The 17,776-nt window shown below is 41.2% G+C and overlaps 1 protein-coding gene across 1 annotated transcript in view; it reads right to left on the reverse strand.

Moving 5' to 3' along the window:
- The window catches only part of CAMKMT (calmodulin-lysine N-methyltransferase), a 239,651-nt gene that overhangs the window by 42,644 nt on the left and 179,231 nt on the right, over positions 1 to 17,776 (reverse strand). The window contains exons 4-6 of the mRNA XM_028724823.2: positions 10,526 to 10,586; positions 3,951 to 4,005; positions 2,763 to 2,826 (exon numbers count right to left, since the gene is read on the reverse strand). Of these exons, the coding sequence (XP_028580656.2) occupies positions 2,763 to 2,826; positions 3,951 to 4,005; positions 10,526 to 10,586 (180 nt within the window). The remainder of the gene's footprint in view (positions 1 to 2,762; positions 2,827 to 3,950; positions 4,006 to 10,525; positions 10,587 to 17,776) is intronic.

Here is a 17,776-nt window from a genome sequence, read left to right on the forward strand (position 1 = left end):
TGTTAAAAGTACCCCTAAATGTTATACAATAGGGAAAGAGATTGCTGAAAAACTGGAATAGTTAATATGAAAGCCGGCTTCTGTGTTCCTTATACCTGATATATATTGATTTTGTATTAAGAGAGCACATGCTTTGACATCCCTGTAGTAAATGAAATTATTACTCTCACAAATGAATTGACAATAAACCCATCAAAGACGGATGGGACACAATACACTCAGTGGGGTTTTTTGGGGGGGAGTAAAAAGGTAAATCAAATCCCACCACCACCACCAAATTCAAAACTACACAAAAGCAGGACCCCTAGATATCCTCTATGAATAATGCTAATAATAGCAACAATAATAAGTATAACAATGATGATAATATAAAAGTGAATGCTCAGATGCAAAGCACTATTGCCCGGTCGATTTTCAATTACATTTCGCTGATGTATTCATTTGTTTCTTAATGTGTTCATCTTGCCCATTAAGAATAATTAGCAGGCTTGCTTAGTGATTTCCCGGCTTCTGACTGTGATTTTCTCTCTTCCTGGGTTGACACCATTTTGACTATATATATATATATATATATATATATATATATATAGTAAGTGGCATATAATTTTTAAGTTTTAAAGAAATTTAAAGGACAAAGGTAAACTCTAATTTTAAACAAGAAGGGTATTTTAATTTAATAGCTCAACAACAGAGCACAAAACAAGGCACTTTGTAACCCCCCATCACAGAATCGACAATTTTTGAAACGTATTTGCTTAGGGAAGTTTCTAGTTGAGTACAAATCTTTATTCAAGCATCCTGACAATGGGACTGAAAGTTATTGTGCATTTTAACAGCTCTGCAAGTTAATACTAAAACATTTAATAAATTCAACTGATTTTTTTGTTTTGTTATTTCCATGTAAGTGTGAAGTCAGTAATATTTTTGTTTATGTTCTGTCCTCAGCTGCAATTCAGTGGGTTGATATGGGTAGTGCTTAATCTAAAGTATATTTGATAATTGATTGTTTCAAAGCAGTATATTTTGACCATATAGAGGAACAGAAAACAACCAGATTGTCATGGCAGATTTGCTTTGCAAAATCCAAAACTCCTAAAAATTGTTTTTTTAAAAAAAGTTCTATTCGCATAATAGATCATTGGATGACACAAAGGATTTTGACGCTGCAAGAAAACTTTATAATAGAGACCTGCGAGATACTGTTAAAGCTGTCTGGTGCTTAATTTGTGATTCTAAAAATTTAAAAGTGCAAGCAAAATATCAGCCAGGTTAAATAAGTTCAGTTGGTTATAATATATCCTGATTCAACTCTATTGATTCTTAAAAATCTTTTCCTCGTGTACATCTTTTACAGAGATACCAGAGAAGGCAACAGTATAATACACTGGAACACTGCAAAACTGTAGATTCTAGGTAGAAAAAAAATCAACATTTCCCTGGCTTAATATTATAAGAGGGAAAATATCCCCTTCCCCTTTCACCCCTAACCCCATTTTAAAGCATCTGTGTGTCACATTCTTAAAAGATGGGATAAGTGCCTAGGACTGCCTTCATCTTTGAATTCTCCAAGAATTTGACACAGATATCGCTGTATTGAGGTCCCCCAAAGAGGGCACAGTGTTCTTGAAGTCTGATTGTCGATATCCTTGCATTACCATTGTATGCATACTGTAAGCACACATTGTTTCCCTCAAAAAACAACAACCTCACAACAGAATTAAATAAAATTGAGGGGGAAAGGACCTATCTTGTGAATACTAACAAAGAGATTTCTCCATAACTTTGACATGCCAGTATTCCGCCACTAAATGAAGACCCCTAACATGCAAATGACATTATCGTCAAGAACCAAAGCAAACAGATACCTTCTGCGTTCCCCTCTCAATTTCTAACAGTCATTAATATTCACTATGGGACTTAGCTTGTATGCTATTGTAGACACTTAGTTAACTGAGAGGGAATAATTTGCAGTCATATTAAAGTGCAAATTTGTTTACCTGCATATGTACTAATTAGATTTAATAAAATGTATTCCAATACAAGAATGAAAAGTGGTATTTAAAAACCTTCTTTTAAGAGAAATACTGGGCAATTGGTAATGAACTGAGTGGAGATGCATCTTGCATGAAGTTAGGGAAAGGTTACTATGAGTGTACTATTAATAATAGTACATAATAGTACATGTACTATTATGTGTACATGCTCTAAACAGAAACAAAAAGTAGAAGCTGGGATAATATCCAACTAAGTGATACTCAGAGAAGACCCACTGAAATAATTGAGTCTACTATGAGTATGACTAATTTTGGATATCCCTCTGGGTAAATACATATGTGACATATATATTTATTCAATATAAAATGTCAATATCTTGAAGCAAAACCAATGTGAAGTAGACCAGCAACTGGAAAATCCGTAAAACTGGAATTGTAAGGTCTGCTGTTGTATAACTTTAAACAGAACTGATTTGAATACTTACATAACATGGGATCAGTATTTATCATGTTTCTTGATTCTTTCTTTCAGAACAAGCACACTTTTTTTTTTTAATGTAAAAGGGAGTGTGAATCTCCCCCCCCCCCCCGGGGAACACTGTAAATCTATTTAATAACATTATATATTTTTAATTACTTACAGTGGGTATGTGTACGTATGCATATATTATTATATGGACCCCTTGCTGTCCTTTTATATCAATTGTTGCTCAGGTAGTGAAAAAGGAACGAGTCCAACAGACCAGTTTTCTATCTGAATAAGGATACTTTTGATGGCCTTTTCATTTCCATCAGTTAACAGAACTTCTTTGACATCTGCAGAAATAGCAACCTGGAAGGTGGGGGTGGGGGAAGAGAGAGAGAGAGAGAGAGAGAGAGAGAGAGAGAGAGAGAGAGAGAGAGAAGCACAGCAAACAATGAGCAAATATGCTTGTCTGTGTGGAAGTGAAGACAGGAGTGACAAGCCTTCAGTATCATGCTTCCTCACCTATTTCTCTGTAACAGTCTTCAATCTTTTTTCATTTTATGTCTGCATTATTTTAATCATTCAATCAAATCAGTCAATACTTTTATCATTCCATTTGCGGGAGCCTCTATCTTGCTATCATTCTGTTCCGTAATTGCATTGTGACAGCGGATGATGGTATTCTGAGAGGCTTTCATTTGCGGGCTTCTGTTTATCTAGTAGAGCCATCATACGAGGCTGTCACTCTGCCTTTCAGCTTGCTTCTGTCTGACTGCCTGATGCCCTTCATATAACTTTGCATTGCAGGCAGATGGCTTTGTAAGGGTAATTTTTTTGTGAGCTTTGACATGCTCGCACATTGGGCTGTAACCTCGACACATTGTGTAAGAACGACAGGTTTGTCAAATGCCAATCAGTGTAACAATATGCTTTTATTTGTAGAGACATAAAAACTTGTCTAATGCACTGCACTGCTACATAATATCTCCTGAATACATGACTCAGAACCCAGAGAATGGTGAATGACGCTCCTGAATGGCCAATCTAATTCAAAAGAATCTAATTACCGAGAGCTCTGGATCATGTTTGTTGGTGTAATAATGCAGGCAAAACATTAGCAGCTATATCATGGTGCTCCAACTGTGATTCGCCAGGCTATTCCTGTATCTTAGCAAATGGGGGGGGGGGGGACTATAATCTGAGGAGGGGGGAAGCTTCAGCTATGGCAATGAAAGACAGACCGTACGTGGCCTGGAATGTCACAACAAGAGATATTGACTACACTGAGGTAAAATGTTTCTGCTCATCGAGGCAACCATAAAATCAATATGATACGAAAGCAAGTCAATCTAGAAGGTCTCTGAAGACTCTGCAGCTTGACCGCAGCTGATTCTGTTGACAGTTCTCTGACCCAGCAGTTGGAGGCACTGGAACATTTTTCCCCCTTTGTTCCTCCCTCTGAATAGGATTGGAATTGAGAAAAGACCTACCATAAGCCCAGCCAAGCATGTCATGCCACCCCCTAGCTCACACACAGCAAGGCCCCTGAAAGAGAGAAAAGAAATGGTAGAACCCATACAAATTAGATGAAAATGGCCAGAGAGACATATATGTTACAAGAACAAATTGCTATCTGTAGTGCGGCGCGGAGGTACCAGGAAGTAGCAGAGGCATGACCGGGCTACCTCATGTCGTTTTGCGTTTTAAAAATAATTATGAAATAGAAAAGTCACAAAGCAGGCAAACCAGTGGGGGTTCCCTCATTAGTGCTCAGTGCAACATTACCACCGCTGAGCTGAAAAAAAATCCGAGAAGGTTCTCTCCCTCCCCCCCAACCATTCCTTGTCAATGGCACTGTCTTTTAGAACTAAACTAGCTAGAGTAACGAAAGATAATTGTTAGGAAAGGATAACACTGTTAATTCACATTCATTCGTTCAAAAACAGTTAGACAAGTAAATGAAAGAATTAATATAATTTCTCTTGCTCACTCTTGCTCCCACCCTCTGGAGAACTATGGAATGAAATAGTTGAAATTTGTAACAGAAACTCTGACATTTAAAATAAAGTACACACCTCAGCTGTGTGTGTGTCTTTCTTTCTTTCTTTCTTTCTTTCTTTGCTATGCACAGGTGGAAATTTTAGCTCATAATTAGCACTTTAATTACAACTGGCCTACAAAAGATCCTAGTTGTTTTTTTGTTTTTTAAAAACACCCTCTTAGCACAACTGCTTTGTGCCAAGTAAATTTGCTTTTAAGAAAGTCCCATTGATATCTCTGGGATTGTTCAAAAGTAAGTAAGCTTTGACTGGTGCCCATAGAGTAAAAATCAAAAAGTTTGTGCAACATCAGTTGTTTCCTTAAAGATGACAAATGAGAATGCTAAGAATCTGATGTGCACATTTTTATTAATTTATTTCAAAGTTCATTGGCAACCACAACCTAGAGTGCATTTATGCAAGAAAATACCATTTCATGATAGACATTTGCTGGGATATTTAAAACTCTTGGTGGATAAAAATAATTCAAGACAGGTTACGAGTTATATTGTATAGCATAAAATATACTAGAATGGAAACCACACAAACAAAAATAATAAAAATATTTTCATAAAATTCCTAAATAAATAAAGTAGTTAGATCACTCCGAAAAGTGTTTAGGGCTAAGCTTTTGGTGAGCCTCCTCATGGAAGAGATAACTAAGGAGCAACCAGTAAGAACACAGGCTGACTTTTCCTTGTAGACACTGATCCTGGTCCGACTGCAGTTGCTACCAATTAGTTTCTGGGTGCAATTCAAAATGCTGGTTTTATAAAGCCTTAAATGGCTCAGGACCATAATACCTCAAGGACCGCCTCTTTCCATATGAACCTACCCGGACCCTAAGATCATCTCCTGAGGCCCTTCTATGTGTGTCTCCTCCTTGAGAGGTCCGGAGGGTGGCAACACGAGAACGGGCCTTGTCTGCAGTGGCTCCCTGTCTGCAGAATGCTCTCCCCAGGGAAGTTCACCTGGCACCTTCATTGTACACTTTTAGGTGCCAGGCAAAATCATTCCTTTTTAACCAGGCCTTCAGTTCATTTGATTGACATCCTATGCCCTTTTAAAATGTGGAGTTTGGGGGGAGGAGGGTTATTGGGTTGTTGTTTTTATTTCAATTATATGTTTTGTTTTATATTTTGATTTTGTTCTGTGAACTGTCCTGAGACATCTGGGTATAGAGTGGTATATAAATTCAAACAACAACAACAACAACAACAGAGATACACACATCAGTATGGGAGCGATGTTTTGTAAGTTTTGATAAGGTTTGTTTATTCATTTCAAACATAAAGGAGGTGTCTGAAAGATATGGGATTCAATTAAATTTTACTCAGAGCACACCCACTGAAATTAATGAACATGAGTAAGTTAGGTCTAATAATTTCAATAAGACTAGTTGAATATCACCCATGCTTCAACACAAGCGCTTGGAACTGCGCATAGGAAGCTACTGGAGGCTGGTGGGGTGCAGGGGACAAGAAACCCAAGATATTTGGTATAATGCTCATTTGGGTTTTGTTTTGTTTTGCATGAAAAGGACATTGTAGAAATGTGCCTATGGAAAATTTACACTTATACTGTTGTTGTTGCTGGCATCTGTCTGTCTTGAGAGACAATGGAAGACTGCGCCATTGGGAGGTAAAGTCAAACCATTGGAGAGTTACAGTTCCACACAAGGTCAACCTCTGGCTGAGAACTGAATCACAACAGTCCAGAAAAACAGAGTTGAGGAGGAGTTGTAATCAAGCAGAATAAAGCAAGCCAGAATCAAACACAGTCCAGAGGACAGAGTAATTGAGTAGACATCCTGAGGTCAGCAATATGGGAAGGCAGTCAAGAGGCAGGGCAAAGAAGGTAGCACAGGTTGCAAGAGTCTCCGACACCCATTCTCATCCTTGGGTTCCTAGATGTTGCTGGACTACAGCTCCCATCATGCCTGACCCTGGCCAGGATGGCTAGGAATGGTGGGAATTGGGAGTCCAACACCATGTCTGGACCCTTGGTTGAGAAAGGCTGGCCTGGAAGGGGAAAGACATGTGGTGGTCCATCAGCTAGCAGACCTCAACTGAGGGCTTATATAGTCTGGTCCCTCAGACTCCATCCAGGACCAGCTGCACACACTTACTTCTGCCCTCAGGAGCCCTTTCTTCCCAAGGAGTCCCTTAATCTCAAGTTCTTCCCTTGGGCTTTCAGGCATGTGCTCTTTTGCTGAGTCCGGAATTTCTGACAACTATGTTCTCTGAGACTGGGAGAAAAGTTGACCTTCCCCTTTGTGTGTGTGTGTGGGGGGGTGGCAGGTCTTCTGCTGCAGGTGAATCAGAGGGTCCACTCCAAGGGCCCTTCCTGGCAGGCCTGGTGAGGTCTCTCCCTGGATACCAAGGTCTTCCAGATCAGTGCTGAAATGGGATAGAGTCTCCAGGCTCAGGGAGGTCTGGGTCTTTGTCAGAGGACAAGGTTTCCAGAATTGTGTCAGGCCCCAGTATGACAAATCCACTGGTGTTGTAGCAAGGGGGGTTGGCAGACTGAATGGGATTCCTAGATGCAGCTTGGGGTTTGTCTACTAATGTATGAAATATAGTACCTTGATGGGGATAGTGAGCATATTGGAACTTGACCGTGTGAACTTGCTGCAGCAATACTAGCTGTGATCATCTTGGCTGTGAGTCCTGAAAGAGCTGCTCCCTGCTTTTCAGGCCTTTTCCCACCTGGCCTAGGGAGGGTGGGTCACTGACTGGCTCTAGCTGCAAAAGTTAAGGCTGCTGAACAGACTCTTGTTTGTTTAGGGTTTTTTTCCGGGGGTGGGGGGTTGTTGCTGTTACGGATATATTTTTTGTATTTTTATTTTTATATCTTCTTGTGATTTATGTAGAAAACTTTCAGTCTGGTACTTTTTGATGTGTTTTATTTATGACTACTGGGAAAGAGGAGAGTGAGAGGAGATACGATAGCCATCTTCAAGTGTTACATATGGATGCTTTAGCTGAGATTCCTGCATTGCAGAGGGTTGGACTAGATGACCCTTGAAGTCCCTTTCAATTCTACAATTCTATTATTCTGCTTTAGTCATATATGTAATTTTTTCATGTTGTAAGGCACCTTCAGCATGGTTTTAACTATGAAGAGGCAGCATACAAATAAAGTGGTGTGTGCGCGTGTGTAATACTGAAGTATACTTCAGCAGAAGTAACAGGATTATATGAAATTCTATGGTGATAGTGATAGTGAGGACACAACTACCATTGGCTATCAGGTGTCCAGGAAGTTATCGGAGCTATACCTAGAAGTTGTTGAATTCTTTGAGGTGGAAAGTGAAGACTTCCTTTGGGATTTCTGGAACTTTCAATAAGGAGGATAAGAGTGGGATTTCTTTGATGCATAGGAGGAGACTGGTAAAATTCTAGTTGGGCCCCCAAATTGGGCCACGTGCAATGATTTGGTCAGAATGTTGTTTTGTACTGATTTATTTTCTCTGCAGTTTATTCATTGTACCCTGCTCTTAAATCTATATAGATTAAGGGTGTTCAACTGTCAGGGGCAGTATGCTTCAGAATACCAACCACTGGAAACCGCAGGATGGGGAGTGCGGCTGTGCTTGGCCCTACTTGCGTGCTTTCCATAGGCATCTAGTTGGCCACTCTGAAAACATTATGGCACTGGATTGATCCATTGGGTTCTTCTTAAGTTCTTAAAGGTAGGATTTTAAATAGTTTTACTGAATAAATAAATAAATGTCACAGATCATCTGTTGAAATTGCTGCCTTAATGTCACCTAGCATATATAATCTGAGGAGTGTTCCGGTGTTCAGTCATCAAAAAGTCCAGAACAATCCTCCAGACCAAAGCTAGTTTCCTAAAGACTGCTGTGGAAGTTACAAAACAGAGCTCTAGGAGGTACCAGATATACAGATTCAGAACTCAATTGTATGTGTCCACAGAGATCATGAAGAAGAACCAGATGCATCCCTGAGGAAAATATCTTGTGGTCTTAATTACAGAAGGAAGGGCAGCATCCATACTTACTATCCAATGTGGTGTCTGCAATTATGCAGAAGACTTAAGTATACTGAACAAAAATACACAAGTGAATACACAAATACAACAACAGCAACAACAGTTAAAAAGTGTTGTGACAAATATATTACGCCAAGTTTCCACAGACACCCTGACAAAAGGGCATGAGTCCACAAATATTTATGCCATATTAAATGTGTTAGTGTCAAGGGTGCCATAATATTCTTTGACTATTTTTGTCGCAAGAGTTGTCCCTCTGAAAAAAAGGTGAACATTTAACCATGGGCATTTAATGTATGGATGGCAATCAGTTTCATGAAATTAGCTCTATGCTGTTGATTCCAGATCTATTTTTGATATTCAAAATTTATATACAGTATAGGTCTATAAAATAGGCAGTCAGTTTTTCATTTCCATATGAACATCTGTACTAGGTAGGAAATAGGTCTATGTCCCCTACCCAGCTCATATAGCACATGTAGCAGGAGTGAACACTCATAGTTCAATATGTGCAAAGACATACACCAACCTACATCTTGTTGGCATCTGTCTGTCTTGAGAGAAAATGGAGTACGCCACCGGAGGTGAAGTGAAACAGCTGGAGAATCACAGCGCCTGCTGTGGCTGCAGGGACCAGTAACTCATAACTGCTGCCTCCTGCGTTGTTTTTGCTGCATTAGCAGCAACAAAGTGGCCTTTCAGGGGTGCAAGCCTGGCATCACCATGGTGCGTGCAAATGTTGGAAAGGTTGGGAGGTTTACCAGAGGCAGAGGTGCAGCGGTTTTTCTTTCTCTTTCTTAAAATAACCTTCATTTTAGCGTCGCCAGTTGTGGCAGGAATAGAACTCCTTTGGTCGGCAGCCAGCTGGCACCCCCATCTCAATGAATGATCAAATATAGTGTCATTATTGGAGAATGATGGAGACATCCCCCACCTTTTTTAGAGGAGGAGGAGGAGGAGGAGGAGGAGGCTAATCTGTCTTCACGGCAAGGGTGGAGGCCCTGTGGTACTCAAATGGCCACGCTGCGGCTGATGAGAGCTGCCACCTAATAACATATGGATGGTCACCAGATCCCCATAGCTGGCCTATGACAAGCACCCAAATGTTCTATATATTTGCATCCCTAAATAAATAAATAAATAAATAAATAAATAAATAAATACCTCCCCTCCCCACACCATTTTTTGCCATCTGTGAATGGAGTGGTAGATTAAAGTTGGCTTTTGTTTGTTTTTAGCCCTATGCATTGTAGCATACTATTGACCATGTTGACTTAGAAATACAGATACATTTCTCCCAAGCAAGAGCATATTTGTGGCCTTCTGTAGCTCCCGTTCAAAATAACTGAATAAAAGGGCAGGGAGCTGGCTGCAAGAATTGCCCTGCTTCTGCTTAACCCTATGTCACATCTTAAATGCCCCTAATTTTCTGGGATTCTACCATGTACACATTTCTTAAGCCCAGCAAGGCCAGGAAGCTTGATCTATTACATGTTCTGTACTGTACCAGCATGTCTAGATGGGGAGCCTTGTAAGCCTCTGGTACCGAAATATGAAAAATATACAGAAAAACAATAGTAAAAAGCATGCAGAGAGTGCAAGAAATATTCTGGTGCCAAAGCTCTGCTTTAAAACTATGATATACCTTCCCAGACAATACTTTACTGACTTTCAGAACAGAAGTAAGAGTAAACTCAGTAACAGATGCCTTTTGTTTTTCCCCTGACCTTCACAATCAGTGCTGATCGATTGACGCCTCACTTTTGTTTCCCAAAAATCAAAGTGAAATAAAACGCCTTGAGTGGAAATCAAAAGTCTTTGACATATAGCAGAAAGCTTGCTGTGCAATATTAGTACCCAACGGCAGCTCCAAATTCTTTGTTAAGAGCAACATGCTTTCACCTTGAACTTTTAAAAACAGAATCTGACGACTTAAATCATAGCAATCTTTACCATGCAAATATAATAAAACTAATGGATTGGAAAGGTTCTTTTATGGGTTGCTTTTGTACCTGAACACTTCATGGTACTTCAGGCAGTAGTAAGCTAGTACCTCTTCAGAAGGCCAGATACCTAGAGAGAGAGAGAGAGAGAGAGAAATGGTCACTTTTAAAAGAAAAGGCTCTCTTAATTTTTTAAAACCTATACTTAGATCTGTCCAAAGTGATCCTTTGTTGCACTTTTAAATATGGGCCAGGAAGTAACAGGAAAAAGTGAAATATATGCTGTTTGAGTTCTGTTCAAGAAAATAGCTATGTGTGCTCATATTTCTCCAGAATGTGTTGTGTTCCATTCTTGTTTCATACAAGAATGTCCTTTATTGATGTTGAATTCTGTTTGTCAGAGCAGCCCTAAGTGGAGACTGAGAACAGTGCAGTGTGCAGCTGGGCCACAAGTCAAAGTTTATGGAAGGCACTCTGCGCCACTGAGGCAATCTGAGCCTCAAATGACAGCAAAGGACCCAGGAGTACCCCCAAGATACATAACCACTCCTTTAGAGGGAGGGTAACCGTATCAAGAGCATGTAAGCTCCCACCCATCTAGAGAACCCGTCTAGAGAACCCCACCCGTCTAGAGAACCACCCAACAGCGTCTCAGCCTTATCTGGATTGAGCTTCAGTTGGCTGGCTCTCATCCAGTCCATTACTGAGGCAAGAAAATGGTCCAGCACATCCATTGCCAAACCTGCAGATGTAAAGGAGAAATAGAGCTGTGCGTCATCAGCATATTGCTAACAAGGTACTCCAAAACTCTGGATAACCCCACTCAGCAGAGTTTAAAATGTACATTTTAAACAGCATAGAAGGCTGCACAGAACCCCAAACTGAAGGCTCCATGGGGCCGAAGAATCACCCTCTAGAAATGACTGTCCAAGTACGACCAGAACCACTGCAAAGTGGTGCCACCCACAGGGGCAGACTTTGGTCTTTCAAATTTCAGTGCACTCTGTGAGAGGGCAAAATTTGAAGCCCCCATCTCTCGCCTTCTGTTCTGCTCAATTCACCACATCATAGTTTTGACGCCCTCCGGCGCCCCCTAGGCAGAACAGGTTACGCTGTCCTAAATCTGCCTCTAACTCAGACAGCCACTCCAGAAGGATACCATAGTTGATACTGAAAGCCGTTGAGAGGTCAAGGAGAATTAACAGGGACACATTTCGCCTCCACATTTCTCTCACAACAAAGGTAATCATACAGGGCACCCACAGCAGTTTCTGTGCCAAATCTGGGCCTGGATCTTGTTTGTGACCATCTGCTTAAGAACCTTGCCCAGGAAGAGGAGATTGACAACTGGTCAGTACTTAGATTGCCTGAATCCAGGGAGGGTTTATCAAAGAGTGGTTTTATCACTGCCTCCTTCAAGCAGCAAGGGACCACACCCTCTCGTAAGAAGGCATCATCTCCTGGCTCTGCCAGCTGTCCCCTCCCACTAGCTTTTATCAGTCAAGAGGGGCCAGGGTACAGAGTGCAAGCAGCCACCTTGACCGATCCAAACACCTCAAGCCTTACTAAGTGAAACTCATCCAAAACAACAGAACTAGACGTTGCTCTGGACAACCCTTGATATTTGTTTGCTGTAACAGGGGAGTCAAAATCCTGATGGATGCAAGTGATTTTATCCTCAAAATGCTTTGCAAACAAATTACAGGGAGCTACCATTGGTTCTGCTGCATCCATCAGGCCAGACTGTAAGAGGCCCTGCACCACCCAAAAAAGCTCTGTTGGGTGGCACCATAAGGATGCATTAGAGGCAGCAAAGCATGCCTCCCTTGCTGCGTTCACTGTCAGTCATGACGAGCCTCGCCCTCGACATTCGACTGCATTCCGCAAGAGTTTTCTTCCACTTGTGTTTGAGCCACTTCCCAGCTTGTTTCCACACTCTAAGTTCTGGAGTGTACCACGGAGCCAAGTCACTTTCTCTCAGACTAACCTAACTTACCTGTCATCAGGTTAAAATGACAATTCAGGGTTCCATGGAGAAAGGGAGAGGTACAAATATAACAACCATACCGATTTTCACCTGATCAATCAATATGTTATGTTTTGGTATTATGAGAATGAAAGTATGTGTGAGTTGGTATAGCATGACAGTTATGAACATGGTTGGTGCATAGTTGAAATCTCATCTCAGGCAGAGACTCATACACTAGATAATCATATGCAGGACATAGTTCTCAGCTCCCTGCATCTACAATATGACGACAACAACAACAACAACAACAGTAGTCTACAGGACTTTGCTACCACTGTATTCTGCACATTGCCTACTGCATTCTTGACATCAAAAGAATCTTAAATAGTAGTCAGAGTACCATCAATGGGCTTGACCTTTGGAAAGAAAGGCAAAGGTTCTTCCTATTACAAGAGCTTTTCCTCATTATTAGCCAATGGCTGAACTCGGGAGCCCTCTGGATCTTTCTGTCTGCATGAACGAGCACAAGGAGATGCTCATTCTTGTGCATCCAGAGGATGGTGCGAACTTGGAGCATTTGTTAGCTAAAGGGCAATCTTCATTAGCCATGGTATCATTAGGATTTAAATTATATCCTCTATGGCCTCCAGCCAGCAGAAAGGGATAATCCATACACACTACTGCACTATGTTAGATCAGAGTCACATTATAGTAATGCTTTGTAGAAATCCCAGAGAAGTGAAACTAGCTTCCATAAGTCTCCCGCCCCCTGCCCCCACGGGAAAAGTTTTCAAGAGTAAGGATGATTTCTGCCAAACCCCAACAAAGATGATGGGGGCATTCTTAGATCTCATTCTGGAGGAAGCGTTATCCCACTGCTTCCCCAAACTAGTCAGAACAACAAGTTGTCTCTGTGTTTGTTTATATGTAGGCACCTACAGGACGCAGGTGGCGCTGTGGGTAAAAGCCTCAGCGCCTAGGGCTTGCCGATCGAAAGGTCGGCGGTTCGAATCCCCGCGGCGGGGTGCGCTCCCGTTGCTCGGTCCCAGCGCCTGCCAACCTAGCAGTTCAAAAGCACTCCCGGGTGCAAGTAGATAAATAGGGACCGCTTACTAGCGGGAAGGTAAACAGCGTTTCCGTGTGCGGCTCTGGCTTGCCAGAGCAGCAATGTCACGCTGGCCACGTGACCCGGAAGTGTCTCCGGACAGCGCTGGCCCCCGGCCTCTTGAGTGAGATGGGCGCACAACCCTAGAGTCTGTCAAGACTGGCCCGTACGGGCAGGGGTACCTTTACTTTACTTACCAGTACCTACAGGATACCTTCCCGAGCTCACTATAAGCGAGCACACAGCCAAAAGAGAGTATGGTGTAAAGTGGAATTTATTTATTTTTTACATCCATATTGCTCTTCACCCACTGTGTGAAGAACTGCTTTTCCAGAGCTCTGCCTTTCTTTGGATGCAAACTCAGTTGAGGTTACCAGTTCCTGTGCTTCCCACCCCTGCGCCATAATTGAGAACTTTCAGTTGGACTGAGGTGTATGTGTATGAAAAATTAACTTATGCCTATTTGTAGATCGTTTTCCTCTCATCATATATATTGCAATACTGAAATGAGTGAAAGGGTTATTTTGTACCCCATAACCATTAAAGGCTCAAAGTGCACAGTCTACTCTGCCCTTTCCCAATTGCAGCAATGGTGCTAATGCCCCACTCAAGGCTAAGAAGTTCTCCCACACTGGTAGAATAACTTGAAAAACCTTCCAGCCCCCCCCCCCCGCCCCCAGGTAGTTGCACAGCTTTGGGACTGTGTGGTATCCATCTCCCATGTCTGCCTAGAATTTGTTCCGGTGTGGATGGGTGCAATGGCAGAGAAAAGGGTCATATCAACATAAGGGAACATTTGTTGTGTGGATTGTATCCTTTGTATTTCAAACCAGTTGTTTTTTTTTTAATTATCCACCAAAGCAATTTTTCATGTCTAGTAGATATAGCTCATTTAGAACCACCATCTTCCTCAAACTTTCTTTATTAAAACCAACTTTTTTAAAAAAACAACCCTCAAACTGTTCTCAGTTATGTCACAAAATACTAGCCATTGCAAGACACGTCTCAACCTTCTAGAATTTCTCTCTCACCTTGCAATTTGGAAAAATTAAACTTTGTCTTTGAATGACAGGTGAGTCACTCTACCTTTTATTGGGGGACTGCTGCAAATGCAGTACAAAGTTAGCACTCTGTTCCCTGGTAGTAGCAGCTGTCATATCATCAATGGGAAAGATTGTAAACAGGTTCCTCTGAATCCACACAACAACTCCATCAGCCACTAGCTACACATAATGCACCTTTCTGCAATCCTTTAGTATTACAAAGTAACATGCCAGTAATAATTCCAGGCACAGACAGCAGCAGAAACAACAAAAATAATAGTAGCCAGCACTCTCTCACAAACAGAGGTCTCAAATATGGAAGTACACAGCGCTACCCACTAAAGCATTAAGCTAGCAGCAAGAATACCTTTGTTAATTTTAGTAAAAGGAAAAGCTTCTCTTGCTTGAACAGGTAGGTAATCCTCTTTGATGGCTTTCAAAATAGGGATAAGCTTAACAAGCCATGTGGAGGAGTTTGCACTTTGACTTCTACTCCCTTGTACTGACCTATATTTTATAATATGCAAAGATGTAATATAGCTATAGATCAAAATGCTGCCTGGATGTATGTATTTCTCATTCATCACAAAGCCCGGGAACCGTCCAGCCCATTGAAACCAACAGGAAAAATTAAACTCTTTGCAAATGTAATCAAAGGGTTTTCATTTTGGACCCAATCCAAATGAGTGTAAAATGTGCTTAAGTTCCATTGAAATCAATTAAGCTAAGCCCTATTATTCAATTCCATTTATTCGTGTTAGGGACAGTGACAACATGCTGATACGTCACATTCCTCTGGCATGTCGCTTTTGCTACGTTTAAGGTAAAGGGACCCCTGACCATTAGGTCCAGTCGAGACCGACTCTGGGGTTGCGGCGCTCATCTCGCTTTATTGGCCGAGGGAGCCAGCGTACAGCTTCTGGGTCATGTGGCCAGCATGACTAAGCCGCTTCTGGCAAACCAGAGCAGCGCACGGAAACGTCGTTTACCTTCCCACCGGAGCGGTACCTATTTATCTACTTGCACTTTGACATGCTTTCAAACTGCTAGGTTGGCAGGAGCAGGGACCGAGCAACGGGAGCGCACCCCATCGCGGGGATTCGAACCGCCGACCTTCTGATTGGCCAATCCTAGGCTCTGTGGTTTAACCCACAGCACCACCTGTGTTTACAACTGTACAAAATTTGGAGGGCAAGCATGATGCAGGATGCCTCCTGTACTCATGGAGGCTTCCTGCACAGTTTAGGTCCCTGCATAATACAGCACTTCTCCCTCTAACCCAGGCATAGGCAAACTCCGGCCCTCCAGATGTTTGGGACTACAATTCCCATCATCCCTAGTTAACAGGACCAGTGGTCAGGGATGATGGGAATTGTAGTCCCAAACATCTGGAGGGCCGGAGTTTGCCTATGCCTGCTCTAACCCGCTGATCTTTCCTTGTGTGTCCCTTTTATTTTGGCAAGCATAAGAACAAAAGAACGGCCCTTCTGGAACAGGTGAAACTAAGGTCCATCTAGTCTAGCCTACTGTTCTTACAATGGCCAACAATATGCCAAACATTATGTTGGAACCAGATATTTACTGAGATAATATCTAGTTTGCTCTTAAATTAAGCCTAATTCATTTCAATGGGGTTTAAGTGGAACTAACTTTCTCTGAATTAAAGCCAATCCATATTTCAAGGTTATTCCACTTGAAAGTCTGTAAATTCTTCACTGATTATACATTGGCTTCCAGCTTTACATGTATCAAGTTAACTAGGCATTTACATTAAAGCCTTCTTTTGTATTCATACACTTCTTATTTATACCTTTCTACACACTAGACAAGCTTTCTGCTTTACACATCTTAATCTGTATATTTCCCCTTCTCCTCCGTATGTTTGATAGTCTAGTTTCATTCTCTCATTAAATGATTGCACTATTATTTGCACCCGCGAATGTTATAAATAGGAGCACTATAAAACCTTTGTGTGAGTACAGTAATTGTCACCTTTAAGGTCAAAACTACATAAGAGAAAATTAGATGCTGGATGAAAATCTGGCACTAAAGCAACATGATAAAGAAACCATATAATGCATGATTGTATCCTCCAAGGAATTAAACATATAAATGGTCACGTATTTTAAATGTGGATCTGCCAGGAAAGCTCCCAAAGGCCTTCACCAGCAGAAGGTGAAGTAACAGCAATATCTTCATAAACCTCATTGAGTTAAATTGAGCTCACTCACAAGTAAGTGTGCGGAGAATTGTGACATGTTCGAAATCTTACAATTCTGAATGGCTTAAACCAGTTGGCCCTCAGGAAGAGTTGTGAAATGGAAGGGGTCAGAAGCAATCATGTTGGAATAATAATTCATTTTGGGTGCACCTTTTAGGTCTCTCATTTTCTATTGGTGCTTTTTCTCAACTTCTTCTCTTTTTCATGTAGGTAGCCTATTCCTAGTAGGAATACCATTCACAGAGGAAAGCAAATAGGCAGGGGTAAAATGGAAAAAAGTCACTCAGAACCATATTACATCATCATGCATCTCTGATGCTAGAACATAGTGAAAGGAACCAAAATATATAGGTTTTAAGAAATTTTTAAAATTAAAGCTAGCTTGGTCAATTAAGGGCATACAAGGTTTTTTTTAAAGAAATATTCTATCTATCTATCATCTATCTATCTATCTATCTATCTATCTATCTATCTATCTATCTATCATTTTATAGAAATACCAGCAGGAAAGCACTACTGCATTGTTAGCTGCCACATGGCAACTATAAAAGGGTTGCATTTCAAGCAGTATACAGTGCCACCAGGTATTTCAACAAAACAAAGAAAGCACAAAAGGATCAACAAACCATAAGCCTGAGTTAGTGAGGTATCATGCTTAGTGGATAGCAGAATGAGTTAAATATTCAGCAGAACTCCCATCCTGTATCAGGGTCCAAAGAGAGGGCCAGTTTGATATAGTGACCAGAGCATTAGAAAAGAATTTGAGAGACAGGTCTTCAAATCCCCACATCCACGATCAACAAAGCATCAGCTGTGGCTCATCAGAACTCTAGTATTTTGCTTTTCTTTCAACAAACAATACTTTTTGCTCAAATGGCTATTTTTGCATTGAGCTCCACACACACACACACACACACACACACACACACACACACACAAATAAATAAATGCCTAAGACGTGTGCAAGATGAGACTATACTAT

Source organism: Podarcis muralis, chromosome 3, assembly GCF_964188315.1.
Source record: "Podarcis muralis chromosome 3, rPodMur119.hap1.1, whole genome shotgun sequence".
NCBI classification, from domain to species: Eukaryota; Metazoa; Chordata; class Lepidosauria; order Squamata; family Lacertidae; genus Podarcis; species Podarcis muralis.